This window comes from Rattus norvegicus, chromosome 5 (assembly GCF_036323735.1).
Source record: "Rattus norvegicus strain BN/NHsdMcwi chromosome 5, GRCr8, whole genome shotgun sequence".
NCBI lineage: Eukaryota > Metazoa > Chordata > Mammalia > Rodentia > Muridae > Rattus > Rattus norvegicus.
This window is the reverse complement of record NC_086023.1, coordinates 26,149,253-26,167,354: the sequence shown is the minus strand read 5'-3', so window position 1 is coordinate 26,167,354 and position 18,102 is coordinate 26,149,253. Positions and strand designations below refer to the sequence as shown.

The 18,102-nt window shown below is 43.0% G+C and overlaps 1 protein-coding gene across 3 annotated transcripts in view; it reads left to right on the top strand.

The window, feature by feature from the left end:
* Car8 (carbonic anhydrase 8) overlaps positions 1 to 18,102 on the top strand; it is a 97,053-nt gene that overhangs the window by 32,465 nt on the left and 46,486 nt on the right. Inside the window, exons 4-5 of one of the 3 annotated variants that reach the window (XM_039109403.2) lie at positions 15,632 to 15,727; positions 16,577 to 16,676. In XM_039109403.2, the coding sequence (XP_038965331.1) occupies positions 15,632 to 15,727; positions 16,577 to 16,597 (117 nt within the window). In that variant the 3' untranslated portion in view covers positions 16,598 to 16,676. Of the gene's footprint in view, positions 1 to 11,902; positions 12,031 to 15,631; positions 15,728 to 16,576; positions 16,677 to 18,102 lie in introns of those variants that run through there. The other 2 variants (XM_039109404.2, NM_001009662.1) reach the window with 2 other exon arrangements.

The window sequence follows — 18,102 nt, the reverse complement described above, 5'->3', positions numbered from 1 at the left end:
CAAGAGTGAAGCAAAGACAAAATAACTGTTCACCTTACCTCTTTGTTTTTTTTTAATTTAATTTAATTTTTAAAATTTTTTTTATTAACTTGAGTATTTCTTATTTACATTTCGAATGTTATTCCCTTTCCCGGTTTCCGGGCAAACATCCCCCTAATCCCTCCCCCTCCCCTTCTTTATGGGTGTTCCCCTCCCCATCCTTCCCCCATTGCCGCCCTCCCCCCAACAATCACATTCACTGGGGGTTCAGTCTTAGCAGGACCCAGGCTTCCCTTACCACTGGTGCTCTTACTAGGATATTCATTGCTACCTATGAGGTCAGAGTCCAGGGTCAGTCCATGTATAGTCTTTAGGTAGTGGCTTAGTCCCTGGAAGCTCTAGTTGCTTGGCATTGTTGTTCATAAGGGGTCTCGAGTCCCTTCAAGCTCTTCTAGTTCTTTCTCTGATTCCTTCAACGGGGGTCCTATTCTCAGTTCAGTGGTTTGCTGCTGGCATTCGCCTCTGTATTTGCTGTATTCTGGCTGTGTCTCTCAGGATTACCTCTTTGTTTTAATTATCTTACTTTTTTTTTTTTTGAGATAAGGTCTCATTATGTGGCTCAGGTTTATCTTAATAAGTATCCTCCTGACCCAACCTCCAAGTGCTGTGGTTATAGGCACCCTTCAGTATTTGCAGCCTTCTGTTACAATTGTAGGAAGCACAATTATCTGTTGTGTTTCATTACTGTGGAGCAAGGAAGGTCCTTTGTAACCATGGGGACTTTTCGTGTCCATCCCAGTTCCTGGGAAATGATACAGAGGCTTAAATTTATTTATAATGCTTATGTTCCTAAGTTAGGTTTCCTTCCCAAATAGCTTATAACTCAATTATCCCATTTATGATGTTCTGCGTCTGCCATATGGCTGATTAGTTACTTCTCCTTGGTTTCATATGTCCGAGTTCCTCCGAGTTTGCATGGCAACTCGTCCCTGTGTCCGACTCTTTCCCAGAGTTCCTTTCTCTCTTCCAGCTGTTCTGTCTGTTCTTCTCCTGCTTTGTTACCGGCCATTCAGCTCTTTATTGGCAGGTGATGCTTTTACACAGTACACAAGAGAATCTCCCTACAGGCTTCCCTTTCCTAAGGTCCCCATCTCAGTGCATAGATACACATATCAAATGCAGTTTGGGCTCTGTACTGATTTCATTTGTCTAAAACAAAAGCAAAGTCTGCAATAAAGAATAGAGGCATGCATGGCCTAAGACCAGGGATGTGTGAGAAGCATGAAAGTGGGCCACTCTGTTACTGTGGGAACATTGGAATGTAGTCACACCAACCCTGATGGTCTACCTCAGTCATAGACACATAGTCAGGAGACTCGGTGAACACCAGTGAACTTCAGATGGCCTCACAGAATACTTCATGGTAAACTTAGAAAAACTTAAGTAGAAGGGCTGCTGTCTAACATAATAGTGAGGGACTGCAGACCTGGTTCAGCAGAAGAGCATTTATTTACCTGCCTTGTACAAGGTCCTGATTTTAAACCAACCAACCAACCAACCAACCAACCAACCAACCAAACAAACAAACACCCAACAACAACAACAACAAAAATGAAAACTCAAATCTAACAAAAAGGTTTAGTATAGCACAGTTGAGTAATGGCTTATTATCCTAATCAGGTATCACATATGGTATAACTGCGTATACTTTTCAATGATTAATATTGCAGTTATTTTAAATGCTAGCATCACTATAAATACAGGAGTGACGGGTTCTTCTGCACAGCCGTGGAGTCACTAGGAGGTAGGGCATTTCCAACTTCTTTGTCACTTTATAAACACAGTCACACATTCCACTCCATTTGTTATTAGAATTGATGTAGAAGAGAATGGTTGCATAGATAAGATGATTAAAATACAATTTAGGTATCACACAAGCAACTGTTATGACACAGGGCCCCTACCTAGACCTGTACAAGCTCTAGGACACTGTAAGCACTTTTGTCTTGGTGCTAATCACTCTTTGTTTTGTCAGGACTGTGTCAGAATATATAGCCCAGGCTGGCCACACACACAATCACACAATATTAATTAATTAACTTTCTAGTTTCATTTTCTCTCTCTCTCTCTCTCTCTCTCTCTCTCTCTCTGTGTGTGTGTGTGTGTGTGTGTGTGTGTGTGTGTGTGTGTGTGTGTCTTTCATCTGCCATGTAAGCACTCTGGCTCAGCTACATCTTCACCTTAGTGATGAGTCTTGGATTGTGTATAAAGTATAGTATCTAGAAATGTTTCTCCATGTCATCATAATCTGCACAGAATTGAAGTTTAGTGCTAGAAAAATGTAGATAAAACATATCTGATTTCTGGTTCATACCCATTTATCACTTTCCTGGGTCCAGTTGTCTGTGTTTTTTCTTTTTTAAACTCTAAATGTTTTTGTTCAAATTCTACTTCAGTCAAGCAGCCTAATGCTGTAGCTTCTCATAACAGAAAAAGAGCTGGTCTCTGTTTTGGATCAGTAATTCCTTAAGCTCCATTTTCATGGAATATCCTTTACAGTTAATTTATAGCATTGCATAGTCGCTAGCAGACGTCAGAGGAATCCCATCCCCTTTATTTTGTAGAAGCAGCACGTGTAATGTGTTTCACCATGTGTTTGCTGAAGAATAGTTCTTTGTGCTACTCTCTTGAGCAACAAGTGAGTTGGATTAGCATGTTTTTATTTTAAAGTGAGTTACAAAACTTACATAAATAAGGAAGTACTTTGTTTGAAAAGCATCTGAGTGTGCTTATACAGAGCTTTTTGTCCTCTGATTAGGGCCTTCCTTTTCATTTTAATGTGGTCATAGAGAAGAACAAAGTCGGGACATGATTTTGCTAAAATTCTATTTCATGTGCTGCTGCGCATACTCATGTCTGTTTTGCCTGCCAAAGTTCACCTTTCTAACAGTATTCTAGAGACAGAGGTTATACAGTTGGGCAGTTTTAGATCCATGTATTCTCTTGTGAGCATGAGGTTAACAAAAAATGCATTCCACTATGATTCCCAGAGGGTGGTGAGAGTCATGTTAATGCTTCCGAAGACCATGTATGAGCCAGATACATGACATATCTTATTTGGTCCATTATATGTATATTCTTTTATGTCTATTTTCAACTGAATAATCAGGTCAAGAAGTATTAAATAAGTGGCCCAAGCTACGAAGGTAATGGCTCAGATGAGCACTGCATATCATTCTCTCTTTCCTATAGGGTATGGCTTTCCCATTTCTAATAAAATGGTTCTGATTTTTGTTTTGGATAATCCTAATTGAAAAAGCCCCAGGAACACTGTGTTAACTGATGAGTCTCTTGTAGATAACATGAGAATTAAAGGGAAGTGCTGTCACGTTTCAACATTATCAGGTAAATTCATTTCAGTTTAAAAGGTATAATTGGGTCTAAACTATTTTCTAAATAATGAAGTTATTAGGCAAAGTAAGAAGCTTATATACCTAGAGTTGGGTCAGGAACTGACAGCGGTCGTTCACAGAAAAATAAAATCTTGTTAGGTTTTGGAATCCAGTTAGAGTTACTTTATATGCATCCCTGGTACTATAAAATAGCTCACATTGGCAACAACTTGAAATAGTTGATATAAATCAAGTCATTGGGAGCTTCGTGGAAGTGAAAGGTAAGATGTAACTCTTGGCTGTGCGTAGAAAGGACGTGTTGGAGCAGATTCCTGGTTTGGGTTATATCATTAGAATTGAGAAATAAGAAACAACTCAGGTTGTGAATCAGTGAGGGTTGTGATACACCAATGTGAAAATATCCTGCAGGAGGGCTTTTACTAGGCAGCTTAACACAGAGACTCAAGAGTCTGGGTGGAAGATGTTGATTTTAGAATCAAGGCATCTAGGTGATAGTTAGGGTGGCGGAGTAGATAAGATTACCCACCAACAATGTATGAAGGGAAGGAAAGGACAGAGTCTGAAGATGGAACCTGGACAGAACCAGTGGAGCCAGAGGCAAGGACTTAGAGGAACTGGAGGCAGAGGGATGTGGGAGTATGTACATACATGTAGCCCACAGACAGGGAGGATGAGAGAGTAGGGATGGGGACAGCAGATGCTGCAAGGATGACAAGGACTCCCTGTGACACAGCAGAGGACAGTCCCTGGGTGAGCTGCTGTATAGAGTGGTAGCAATGAAAAATGGATTGTGGGGTTTCACAGAAGAAATGATCGGGGAGGGCTGAGGATGGTCAACAGAGATGTGTGTAAGAAAAAGAAAATCTGCTGGGAAGACCAGGCAGTGGGCGGATGTGTGAGGTCTAGAGAGTAGTTTGCTCTTTTCATTTAAGGTGAGAAGAAGATAGTCACGTGTTCAAATGATGCTGAGAGGGTAGTTCCTTACAAAGAGGACGACAAAGGTTGAGATGGACTAAAGATCTTTTTTTAGTTAGTGATAGAATGTCCCAGTGTGTCAACAGGTGCTTTGGAGAAAGGTCGGACAAGTGTTTCTGTCAGGAAAAGGACAGGTTTTCTTTTGTCCCGGAAATGAGTGTCTTTCTTGTGAGAATATTGACAAGCGCTTGACATTAACAGCTGACTTTTGCAGTTGGCTTGAAGGCTGGTTCTGGCAGACCAGCATTTTGTAAAGTTTGGCCCTGATGCTCTACTCTGCCTTTACTTGGTTCTCAGTCCTCGTTTGGGAGGCACTTGAAGTTATGAGAGATCCTGGTGACATGGCTCTGAATAGTGGAAAGCAATATTAGTTATTATTTGGATGTTAAGGAAATAAATGAGTTGAAATGGTGCCATGGGAAAGATAATCTGGACTAGCCTTGTATGTGAGCTTTCCCCCTTCCCCATTGGCATGGCAGTTGGGTTGTTCTTGTTCTGATAATGTTCAGGCAGCCAATTTGGTGAGACTTCACGTATGTAGTTTTTCTGATATTTCTAGAACATTCAACCTCACAGTAGATTTCCTGGTCTCCTGGGTCTTACGATTATTTTGCCCGGTCTCCCAAGATGTTTCCTAAGCCGTGGGCACAGGAGTTGTATTGTAGATGTATAAGTTGGGGCTCTGCACCCCACAATTACTTGCTTTTTAAAAGTCCTAACCAGATGCGACACTTATGAGTGACAACAACCATCAGCGTGACACTGTAACCATAAGGGCACAATAGATGCTTTCATTCCTCAGTGATATTTGGGCTTAGGCCTGCTCAACAGGGAGGAAATCATGCCTAATGTGAGAGCCTAGCTAATTACTGGGGGCCATGGCTGCTAGAGAACTTACTACTGTCACTTTACTAAATCATGACAATCCTTGATTGCATTCTAAATACTCATTTTTAGTCTCACAAATAAGTGTTCCACCTACCCCTCATTCAGGAAACCTTTCTTTGCACCATTCACAGACTATTACAGAAAACCAACTGTATTGACTCTCAAGGGTGGAGATAATACCATGTGTCTATCTAGCAGTGGTTCTCGACCTCCTTAATGCTTTGATCCTTTAATACAGTTCCCCATGTTGTGCTGACCCCCAACCATAACATTATTTTGTTGCTACTTTGTAACTGTAATTTTGCTCTTGTTATGAATCATAATGTAGAGATCTGATATGAAGGATGACACACAAGGTATTGATATAGAGGTAGATTGTCATAAAAGGTTTATCCATGCATTGTACCTGGGAGGTCCCGAGAGCCCACACTGGATGCTTGTGAGTGCTTTCTGTTGTTCATGGTAGCAGAATCAGGAGGGCAAGTGGACCCAGGTAAAAAGCACAGGCATGACATCGTCCCCTATGCAATGGTCATTCTTATGGAAACTAAGACCCCTGAAGAAAACAATAACACTTAACAGCAGGAGTTAGTGCAGTCTGAAGAAAAACAGACAGGCTTCTTAAAGACCTAGATCTCGTTCAGAGGCCTCACCGCCCCACAGCTGACACAGTGGGTTTTAAACTTCTGCATGTTCTCGACAGAGACAAAGTGCAGCAGTGGTCGTGGTAGAATCTGCCATTATAAAGATGCGAGTAAGGGAGTAAGGAATGGTCGATGTAATACAGAGAGACTGCAACATCCTGGTCTTTCCTTCCAAGCTCCTCCTTCCACTCCTCCATTGTGCTGTAAATAATCCGATTTTTATTTATGTACACCTTGGGTCTTTATAATAAAGAGTCTTGAAGTCTTCATGTTTCTGAAAGGCATGGACACTCAGACACTCGGTAATGTGGGTGTTCAGTAAATGCTTGGAGGAGCACAGCCATTGAACCATTCGAGCTTCTTGGTCAAGTGTGGCTTATGTCACCCATGAGAAAGTAACAAATTAACAGACCTAATCTATGTGACATGCCGTCTTTACTGTACAAAATAAGTACAGTGTAGATTAAATCACAGCAGATCAATTACATCCATAACCCAACTTTGTGAAGTAACAGGCGATTTCCTGGAAAAAAAAGGAGAGCACCACACAATCAAATTTCCTTGTATACTTATATACTTTATTTTTTCTCTGAGACAGGATCTTATTATGTAGCCCTGGCTGTGCTGGAACTTGCTATGTTGTCCAGACTAGTCTTGAACTCAGAGAGATCTGCTTGATCTGTTGCCTGTGTGCTGGGATTCAAGGTGTGTGCCAGCATACTCAGTTTATGCACCATTTAAACCATTTTAACTGTCAGAACTTTTCATTTTTTTTAAAATAAGTTTTAGGTTTTTTTAATTTTATGGGAAATGCAAAATGTTTTTAAATGTCCTACTTTTTCATTGTTTTGACTCACATGATGTTTCCGTAAGACTTCTTGAACCTTTCCTGGTTAATTTCCTACCTGATCCTTCACTTTGGGAAAGAGCCCACTGGTTTGACAATGTCCTGTTCCTAACACGGCAGCAATATGCAAGGGGACAAAAGGAAGTCAGGGTTCATAGAGGAAAGCTTGCTGCTCCAAAGGAAAGTCTCTTATGAATTACATAGACAATCTTTGAACTGGTAGATTCTTAGCCCTAAGAATACTACAAATACTGTTTGGCTATTCTCTGCCATTGCCTTCTGATTCTTGATTACCTGTGTGACCTGGTTCCTCACTACATTTAGGCAACCATGACCAGTGGATGTCACGTAGAGAGAGAATTTCTAATAACTCATTTTCTGTCTTATGCATCATAGTAACAATTGTCTACACCGTGAGATGTCCTCTTGGATAACAGTCACGTCATATAATGATAGTGAATCTTAAAGGGCAGCACTAAATTCAGAAGTGAACGCTGCTTAACTCTTGCCTGTTACTCAATAGCCCAATCTGGTTTTTTGTTTTGTTTTGTTTTGTTTTGTTTTGTTTTAGTCCAGTACTTAACACCATTTTGTCTTTCAGTCTCTGATTTCACAAGGACATTTTTTTTTCTTTCTTAAAAATTGTAACCCAGCAGGCCTAACACGTATAAGGCTTTGGGTTTGATCCCTAGCACCATGGAAAATAAAAACTGTGGCTCCTCCAGATGCTTCATAAACTCATGCTTGGGGACCTAGGAAAGAACAGGTTAAGAGATACTCAGCTTCTGAGATTGTCAGGCTGCCTGCCTGAGACTATCTCACTTTCCACTGCTGGCTTCTTTTGGCATCAAGGAAGGCAGCGGGACAAACCCAGGACACACAGCAGGACCTGATGTTGGAGTTCTCTGGGCAGGTGGTGTGGTAGCCTAGCTCAGATGAAAGCACTTCATGACTCCTATTGGGGAGGAAGATCTTTTCCAGATTCAATTAAGTCTATTCAGAGGTCACCGTGAATGCTTGATTATTAAAATATCAGGAGCTTGTTTGATACCCTTAGGCTTTCCTCCAGACTACTAAAAGAAGACATGAGAAGAAGATTGAAGGTCCAAGGAGAATTTTGCTTAAATTCAGGAGTGCTGATTTTCCAGGTTCAGTCATTTAGCACTTTTAGTGCCTGTTTTCTGGCAAGCCTGCCCACTTCCTGGGGTGAGTGGCCTTGTCTTATGTTGGTGGATGCCTTCACATTCTGCCTTTGTCTCCGAAAGCTTCTTCATAACTTAAAAAAAAAAAAAAGGCATGTACAGGCCTCCTCCCCACGTTCTCTGTAGCTCTTGACATGGTCATGGCCACGTTCTTCTGAAAAACTCTTCTCATTTGTGCTAACAGAAGTCTGGAGTCTTTTGAGCTCCTCCAGAAACTTAACTGTAGGCCTGTTTTCTCATCTCAGCCCTTTCCAAGGTCAGTCCTTGTTTCTGTCATCTATCTTAGGCCCACAGTCTGAGAATGAGTTTTATTCTTGCTGTGACCAAATACCAAGAAGCAAGAAACAGCCTCTCAGGCAAGACTTATCTTGCATTGTGTCTTCAAAGGCCTCTATCCATGGTCATTTGATTGTGTACACTTGGGTAGGGCATCCTGGCAGCAGGAGCTTGTGAGAGGAGGTTCTTCACCCTGAGGTGGCCAGGAGGGAAAGGAGGAGGCTGTGATCCTCAATGGCAAGTGCTGGTAACCCACTTTCGACGGCTAGGGTCAAACTTCTAAAGTTTCTAGCCACCTCCCAAAGTCACACTACTCACTGGGGACATGTGTAGTCTGCTCTCTTCGAGTGGCTCTAGTTCTGATTCTGTCTTGAACAGAGCACCAAGTTCACGTCGGAAAGCACAGTCTAAAAGTGAACTCATCTTACTTTGGATGGCTTATTGATGGGAATTCTAACCACCACCACCTTCTTCTCCTCCTCTTCCTCCTCCCCTCCCTCCTCCTCCCCCTCCTCCTCCTCCCCCTCCTCCTCCTCTCCCTCCTCCTCCTCCTCCTGTCATTCTAATAGCTTAGCTTCTCATCCATATTTCTACCTCCCTGCCCTCTTGTCTTACAGCTCACCTCCTTCTCCAGACTTTTTCTATCAGATGTAGAGTAAGGCCAGAGGGTAGAGAGGATTTGTGTGAAGTGGGTTAAAGGGAATAGCATGGAGCAGTTCTGAGGAGTCTGGGTCACCCTTGCCTTGAGCACTGATGGTTAAATGGGGGAAGGAAGGGATTAGGGACATTTAAGTCTGTTTGGAGTAGGAAATAGAGGCAATTAGAGATTTTGAAGAGAGGAAATGTGAAAGCTGGCCTCCAGAGAGATTAGTGGGACTCCGAAACACAAATGGGTAGAGGCAGGAAAGGCGTTGGTGAACAGAGATAAGGGCTGGTGTGTGGGCCTGGGAGGTGCGGCGTGCTGCTCAGTGTCAACCAGAGTGCACCTCGGACAGGATTCCGTGTCAGTTCTAGAACCCTTTTGTTTGTGGTAATAAGAAGACAACTGAAAGGAAATGCCACTACGTGTTTGCAGACAGGAGACTCCAGAAGACACACAGGAGTTCTGGGACTGGGGAGACTGGTGAGTCATGGGGGCCTTCTCAGATTTTACAACTTTTTCCAGTCTCATGATTCATTCTTTTGTCCCTTAATGCTGTCGTGCTATTTATGTTAACAATAAACCCCGTTTATCTTGAAGACAGTTTCCTGTTAAGCCACCATGAAATCTTCAGACTTACTTTCCTCAGTGACAAGCAAATGGCTGTCTGACCGTGGTGCGTCAGAGGTTCACAACTGTGGACAGGTTTATCTGCTACTGTGGCTACGTAGATTAAGATGAATGTATTCCAGGGACTAACGGTAAAGTCCCATAATCAATGACAGGAAATTAGAGTCTGTGAGCTCTCTAGTGAAAACGTAGTCAAGGGTTTTCTCTGAAACCAGGAGAGGGTGTGTTACCATGAATGTATGTAACAGCCCGTGGTCTGTTGTGTTAGTGTTGGCTTGCAACCTGGTTATCCAGCACCCCTGATAGGCTTGATCATTGTAGCCTTAAGTCTCTTCCTGAGGCCTAAGTCAGTGGGAAATAGTTGTGACAAGTGAGGAGGGCAGAGCTTGAATGTCAGAGAAGAGCTTTACCACTCCTCTGACCTACCTGGGCTAGGAGAAAGCCAACCTTCAACTCACTGAAGGAGTTTGGTAGCTGTAGTAAGAGTTTGTGTTCAGTCCGTACGAGGCAGCCCTCGACTACCCACTGTGGTTTATATTTTCAAGGCAAAGACTGTCTATGTTCCTCATGGAGTAGGGACAGCTGCCTCCTGGCCTAGGGGGCCATCTTTATTCCTCTGTCCTTTGAAAGTTATGTAATCATGCACGGTGGACTATCTAAAGCCTGTCAGTGGATATAGTAACAAGCCATCTAGCGCTCAGCAGTAGCCAAGAGCCTTGCTACACTCAGCCTGCACTGCAAACTGGGAAAACTGCTCTCTGTCCTCAGACATCATCTTCCCATGTCAGTGGCCTTGCAGCTCCATTTAACCAATGCTGATGCCAGCAAAATGGGATTGGCATATGGGAGGAGAGGGCACATGACAAGACCCAGAGGTGTGAATGAACTGAGCTTGAGAAGTACAGTGCCCTTTAGGTTACAGAGAGCCTGATGCTCAAAGGAGGTAGTGACCTGTGAAGTTCATGGACTGAAAGGAGACTCTCAGACCTATGATTCCCAGCTGAGGTCAGTGAGAGTGCGTTGCCTCTGAGGGTCAAGAGTTGCATCGCTCAGGTCGCAGCTTCTTCCTCTGTCCTTGTAGTAGCCAGACACATCCCCAGTCAGTCTGCACTGCTTGCCCTGCCTACCTTTGAAGTCTATCCACTGAGACCCTTCACCTCACAATAGCTATCTCCTTGGGATTCTCAGAAGCCATTTCTTAAGGCAATGGGGGAAAAGTTGCATCACCCCCCTTTTCAGGCGTTTTATCCCTTTGTGAACTATATAGCCTCAGTGTGTGGATTTCAATCAAATCTATATCTCTCCTTATGCCTTTGTTGAATACCTCCCTCAGAATGAGGCATAATACACATGCATTTTACAAAACATTGGATTTGTTTGTTCTTATATTATCGGAGTCTCTTTATCTGGGGAGGGTATTTGTTCTGAGACCTCATACAGATGGCTGAAACTGGCACAGTACAGAGTACCAATAACTAATGAATAAAAATGGTAAATTATAACAATGACTATGGTGGAAACTCTAGTGATTCCCTATCAGAGCTATGACAAAATCTGAAGCAGCTTGCAGTGTGACTCCCTTGCCTTTCATCCCTTGTATCATTGCCAGACTTAAATCCCCACAAAGGTATTCTAGCTCTTCATATGCCTTGATGATCTTCCTACGTCTATGACTTTGATTCAGGTAATTGAACTGACATCACTCTAAGGAGGATCTGCTAAAATTATAGGAATAAAGGAGGGGTTGGGGAGAACAAAGATAATTTGAATAAATCAAGAGGTTGAGATGCAAACAAATTGTGCTATGATAATAAGGAAAGACGAGAGTTCTGGGAAAATCCCATGAGGAAACCTGGCTGCCAGAGGTGGAAGGTGCTGGAGATTGAAGTGTCAGACAGATGGAGTAATACTTACAGAGAGAAGTGTGACCAAAAGTGTGCAGGCAAACTGATGGATCTCCACGATTTGGGTGAGAGGAGGGACCTTAGAGAGTGAAAACTGGCTTCACACGTTGTCGTTACTAGGTTAATCTCAAGTGGCAATAAAGCTTTCAGGCACTTTCCTTGTGGTGACAGTATCAAGGTCGGATCATTGAGCTCCATATGACTGTCTAGGACATAGTTCATAAGCTGGAAATAGCACACATGATGACTACTCAGGGCAGGCATGATGCTTGTGACTTACATTGGTTGGTTGCAGCTACACTGAGCTTGCTTACCTCAGGTGAGATATATGAACCAGGCTATGAACAGAATTGTGTCCTTCCAAAGTCCAATATTGATGCCCGTTCATGAGAGCGGTTATGAGTGTATTTGGAAATCACATCTTTATAGGGGAAATTAGGGAAGGACTCTTATGCGCAGACCCTCATTCAGCATAACTGTGTTCTTATTGATTATGACATAGACATACATGTGGGGGATACCATGTGACATCACAGAGACGGTCATCTTCAAGCCAGGGTTAGAAACGTCACATGGAGACAACTTTGCCAGCACCTCATTCTCCCATTTCCAGCCTCTGGAACTTTGAGAAAGTGAGTTTCTATTGCTTCAGCCTTGCTGTGACAGTGTACCTCATAGGTGGAGTATAGATGGAGCAGGAAGGCCCTCAAGGACCAGAGCAAGCCTAGAATTGAGAAGCAGCAAGAGGGCAGTGTGCTGTGCCCGCAGATCACGCATCTGGTGACAGCTGTGGGTGCAACCCCAGGCTGGTCAGCTCCCAGGATGTGTCGGAAACTGGCTTGGAACTTGAGTTAGCCATCTAATCTCTTTCATGGGGGAAATGGACTCTATTGTCTACTTCCCGTAAGCGGAAATATACATCTTCTGGAGAAGATAAAGTCTCAAGACCGGAATGGTCGTTTGTTGTCAGAGTTTGGGATTCTTTTCGACTCAGAGATGACAGTCTTTCTTGGCTTTGAGCCATCGGGTCTCTGGACAAAGAACAGGTGGTAGCGATTTTCTTGCCACTCTTAGTTTGCATTATCGTGCTAGACATTTGGAGACACAGAGAGCTGCTGTTCATTTTATCTTGGGATGGCTGAGCTGCTAGGGTTTCCCTTATTTCCCCTTAAGGGAAACAAAAAAAATCGCCATTTTTACAACAGTTTGAGATTTCCAGAAAAATAATGAACATAATACAAAAAATTTCTGTGTGCCGCATAGCGATTTTCTCCTATGGATACATATCCGTTAGAATTAGTGTGCTAACAGATGCATTAGTAAGTCTATATCTCACTCACGTTTCCTTAATTTAATGGAATTTCCTTCTGTCTCTAAATCCCATTTATGAAATCTTATCACTGTTAGTGCTCCTTTGTTCTTCAGCTTCTCTTGTCTGTGACATTTTCTCATTTTCTCCTCAATGGTTTTGACAGTTCTGAGCTGTCCTGGCTGGGTGCTCTGACTGACATTCTAGTCACGATTACATTGTCGTTAAGGGAAGCTGGGAGGAAGAACACAGAGGCACAGTGCCATCTTCACTACGTATCACTGTGACAAATTATAAGCTGGTCTTGTTTGTGTGGTTTTGTTGGGCTCCTTTACTAGAAAGTCCTCCTTTACCCACTCCGTGTGCTGTTCTTGAAGCAGCCTCCATGCGCTACACACACATAGAGAGCAGGGAACCTCAAGGTTGTTAAAGTGCTTAAAGGGATTTGCAAATTTCTGAGGGGCAGGTGTGAGCGATGATTCTGAGCTGAGCTGAACTAGGAAGAGTATCAAACCACACGCCGAACAAACCGAAAACAGAATGTCATGCTTTAAAAACAGGGAAATGCAAGTCAAAACAACCCTGAGATTCCACCTCACACCAGTCAGAATGGCTAAGATCAAAAACTCAGGTGACAGCAGAATGTGAAGAAAGAGGAACACTCCTCCATTGTTGGTGGGATTGCAGACTGGTACAACCACTCTGGAAATCAGTCTGGAGTTTCCTCAGAAAATTGGACATTGAACTGCCTGAGGATCCAGCTATACCTTTCTTGGGCATATACCCAAAAGATGCCCCAACATACAATAAAGACATGTGCTCCACTATGTTCATAGCAGCCTTATTTATAGTAGCCAGAAGCTGGAAAGAACCCAGATGCCCTTCAACAGAGGAATGGATACAGAAAATGTACATCTACACAATGGAATATTACTCAGCTATCAAAAACAATGACTTTATGAATTCATAGGCAAATGGTTGGAACTGGAAAATATCATCCTGAGTGAGGTAACCCAATCACAGAAAAACACACATGGTATGCACTCATTGATAAGTGGCTATTAGCCCAAAAGCTCGATGCAATCCACAGACCACATGAAACTCAAGAAGAAGGATGACCAAAGTGAGGATGTTTCACTCCTTCTTAAAAGGGGTACAAAAATATTCATAGGAGGGGATATGGAGGCAAAGTTTAGAGCAGAGACTGAAGGAACAGCCATTCAGAGCCTGTCCCACATATGGCCCGTATATATACAGACACCAAAACTAGATAAGATTTATGAAGCTAAGAAGTGCATGCTGACAGGAACTGGATATAGGTTTTTCCTGAGAGGCTCAGCCAGAGCATGTCAAATACAGAAGCGAATGCCAGCAGCAAACCACTGAACTGAGAACGGAACCCTCATTGGAGGAATTAGAGAAAAGATTGAAAGAGCTGAAGGGGCTTGCAACCCCATAAGAACAACAATCCCAACCAACCAAGCTTCCAGGGACTAAGCACTACCCAAAGACTATACATGAACTGACCCAGGGCTCCAACTGCATATGTAGCAGAGGATAGCCTTGTTGGGCACCAGTGGAAGGGGAAACCCTTGGTCATGCCAAGGTTGGACCCTCAGTGCAGGGGAATATCGAGGAAGGGGGGTGGGGGCTATACCCTTATTGGGGAGGGGGAGGGGATGGGGTTATGGACAGGAAACCAGGAAAGGGAATAACATTTGAAATGTAAATAAAGAAATAAATCCAATTAAAAAACATTTATTAATATTTCATTTCTGGAAAAAAGTGCCCCATAATCTAGTTATGGGCAGAAAATCTCTTTTAAAGTCTGTGATATAATGAATAAAATCCCTTCTGATGGAGGGCTCAGAGCTTTGTTGATAAGCAGGAGTCAGTAGCCAGAATCTGTACCTCGGAGGGCAGCCATTGTTACATCCAATATTCATCATTTTCTTATTGATTGGGAGGTGACCTGAGGCTGCATTCAGAAAGACAGTGCCTCAATATTTAATACTTGACACTTAACAGCCCCAGTGTGGTTGCGCAGCCTGGCCTCGGTTCCTCAGTCCATTACTGACTTTGTTTCCTCCCTCTAGTGGTCAGTTGATTTTTTAATTTTTCAAGAATGCACTCTTTTCTCATACAGTGTATCCCGATTATAGGTTCCTCTCCCTCAATTCCTCCCGGTTCCTCCTCACCTGGATCCGCTCCCTTTTTGTCTCTTATTAGAAAAGAACAGGTATCCAGAAATGTGCGTCTGCCTTCATTACTTTATGATAGCTCTTAAAAAAAAAAAAGCCCCCTCCCACACCCAGCAGTTTGCTGTTTCTGGGTATTCTCAGATGGTGAAGATCGTTTACCAGATTTTGAGAGTGGTTTAAGATTTGTTACTGGAAATGGTTGGACAGTGATGCGGGTCCTAATCCAAGTCCTCCCCACTCCGTTGGTGCAAGGGTTGAAGCGTGCTACCAGTCCACCACTGAGCCACACACCCTTCCTCAGTCCTTCCAAGGAGGAATACTGTTTGTCTTTAGACCTGTAGTTTTGATCTGTTGCAACCCACAGGGCCAAGATTTAAAGAAAGATGCTCAACCACTGTGAAATCGTCCCTGAGTCACATTGAGCGACACAGCAATAGGAAGGGCTCTTAGAGACAGCTTCTCTTGGGGCAGTAGTCTGCTTATGGAAAAGGGTTGTGATCCCCCCTTTTACTCTTTTTTTTTCTTTTTTCTTATTTTCAGAGCTGGGGACCGAACCCAGGGCCTTGAGCTTGCTAGGCAAGCGCTCTACCACTGAGCTAAATCCCCAACCCCCCCCTCCTCTTTTACTCTTAATACTGTGTAGATTCTGCGGGTAGGATAGACACTGCCTGCTTTTCTGAGTAGTGTGTTAAGTGATGCGGCCGGTCTGTCTTGTGCCCTCAGCTCCACCTGATCCACTGGAATTCCACGCTGTTTGGCAGCATCGATGAGGCGGTTGGGAAACCCCACGGCATTGTCATCATTGCACTGTTCGTCCAGGTAAATCTTCTGCTGTGAGGTGACATTGTTTAGAGCTGTTTTCCTGTAGTCATTCTGTGGAATATATCTTAAACTCTCAATTTTATTGCTTAGAGGTCAAATTTAACACATACAAACACTGATAATTTGACAGTCAGTTCCCAAGAGTTGAGATGTATTTCTTGTATAAAACAGTTCATTTATTTATCCGATGTTTCCTTCAGAGTGGTATCTGGGGCCTGTGGAGAAACAACTTGGAAAATGTCTCCTGAAGTCAGACTTCATTTTATTTAGGAAAAAGAATTTCAGAAAAAATTTTTTAGACTCAGGCTTAGTACAAAATCTAAGAAAAATCAATCAATAATATAATCATGTAGTGAATCACCTTGTCTTTTGGTTATTAATAATTTTCACTCTAAGATGATTTGAAATGCTTTATAGAAAACAATGCTAAAATGAAAACTGGTGGAAATCATGGCAGATTTAGCCAGTCTAAGTGGTTGTTGAGCTCTGTGGTGGCAGAAACCTTAGCACAGTTTCGCAAACACATAAAAATGGAATCATGTGCTGTGAAGTAGAGATTTCAAAGTTATCCCAAGGTGAGTTTTAAACTTCATCCTTGGCTTCATGGTATGATCAAAGACTGATTGGATGTGAGAGTCCTTGGGAATTTTAGCAGCTCGCAGAAGAAGAGCATCTGAAGCCCATGGACAGAATTAAAACACATCCTTGCATTTTTAATTGAAATTCTCTCCACACACTCTACCTCATGTTTACATAGGCAAAGCTCAATATTCCTTTAGTTTTGCAGCTATTATATAGGTAGAAAGAAACGTCAAATTGTTGACAGAAGATATTTTTAATTTTCAGTGTATTGAAGAAATAACGTAGAAACACCTTTTTCTGTACCTGGAACAGTGAGTGAGTATGAAGTTGGCAAAGTTGAGGCAGTGAAAGACATTGCATTCAGGAAAGGGATAACATTTAAAATCTAAAAAAAATCCAATAAAAGAAAGAATAAAGATAATAAATGCAGGAATACAAATAAACAAGATGCTGCTTGTGGAGATGGGAACAGCTTCATCTTCAGACTTGGTACTTGGTGGATTTGGAGTTTTATTAGGTATGGTTGTTTATTGTTACCACTGTCTGATGCTCCATATGTATAATGGTCTGAGGACTAAGGGGGGTCTGGGTTGTAAACTTAGCCTTCTGGGACCAGTCCTGTGTTTCCAGGAGCAAGCCTTGTGGTCACAGAAAGCCCCAGAACATGCAGGTACTCTCACCTCCATGCATTTGCTCTGAGGAAAGACTCAGTTATAGCTGATGAGTGTCAGGGGAAATAGAAGAGAAAGGGGACAAAGTCTCTACATCCTAAGCTGGTGCCCTGGCCACAGCAGTGGAGCCCCAGAGGAGGAAGTGGAGGAAATGGGGTCAGTGACAGTGATTTCTAAAGGCTTGACTCAAAGAAAAGAAGGCCGGAGGAGCAGAATCAATGGCGGGTTTGACATCTGAGATCTAGCACAGACACAGTTTAAAAATATGGAGAAGAGAGGGGACAGTTCATGCAGAGGCATCTTAAAGGAGAAGGGAGGGCGTGGAGTGGAGGAAGTCTGCCTAGGTTACTTGGAGTTAAGGGCTCACAGAGCAACCTCCTTCCTAGTCGAGGAGAGGGCAAGGTGTTAGGGAAGCTCAAGTTTGGGGTCCTTCATTATTCCAAGACATGCAGTGCAGTATTATAGAGTAAGAGGAATCTGAGTGTAGGGTTTGTCTTTGAAACAGCCCCGAGACAGAGATAATAAAGAGTCTGTGTGGCAAACTCACTTAAGGCAGGATGTCATGGATTGGGTGGGACAGCATGTGAGGTATTGTTCTCCACCCGCGTAGGAGGAAGGATATAGATTGTTGCAATGATCAATTGGAGAGCACGTGATTTAGGAGGATAAAGGGGGCAGGAGACTAGAGAGTGGTAGAAAGATGTCATTCAGTTTAATGAGAAAGGATGAATCAAGGGGACTGAGTATGTTGGCTGCTAATACAGTGAAAGGAGAGAACAGAAGAAGAGAGGGCTGGTTGAGTGTGGAGGCTTGATCAGAAAGAGTGGCCTCTTAGTGCTGAAAATCTCACAATGGCAGCAAGGAGGATATAGAGGGTAAAGTAACCAGTCTGAGATCACAGAGCTTAAATGTGGTAGAGTCAGAAACAGAAGCGGGCTGGTCAGTGCCGTGTGTGAGACCTCACCGCTGGACCACTAAGTTGTCTGGCTTTACAATGTTCTGATGTGGACTTTTCTCAGAGGTTATGATCTGACAGGAGATTCATAAGGGAAAATTGATCCCAGTTAGACGTTCATGCCTCTAAGCGCTACCTCCTCCTAAAATGAAACTAAGGAGACA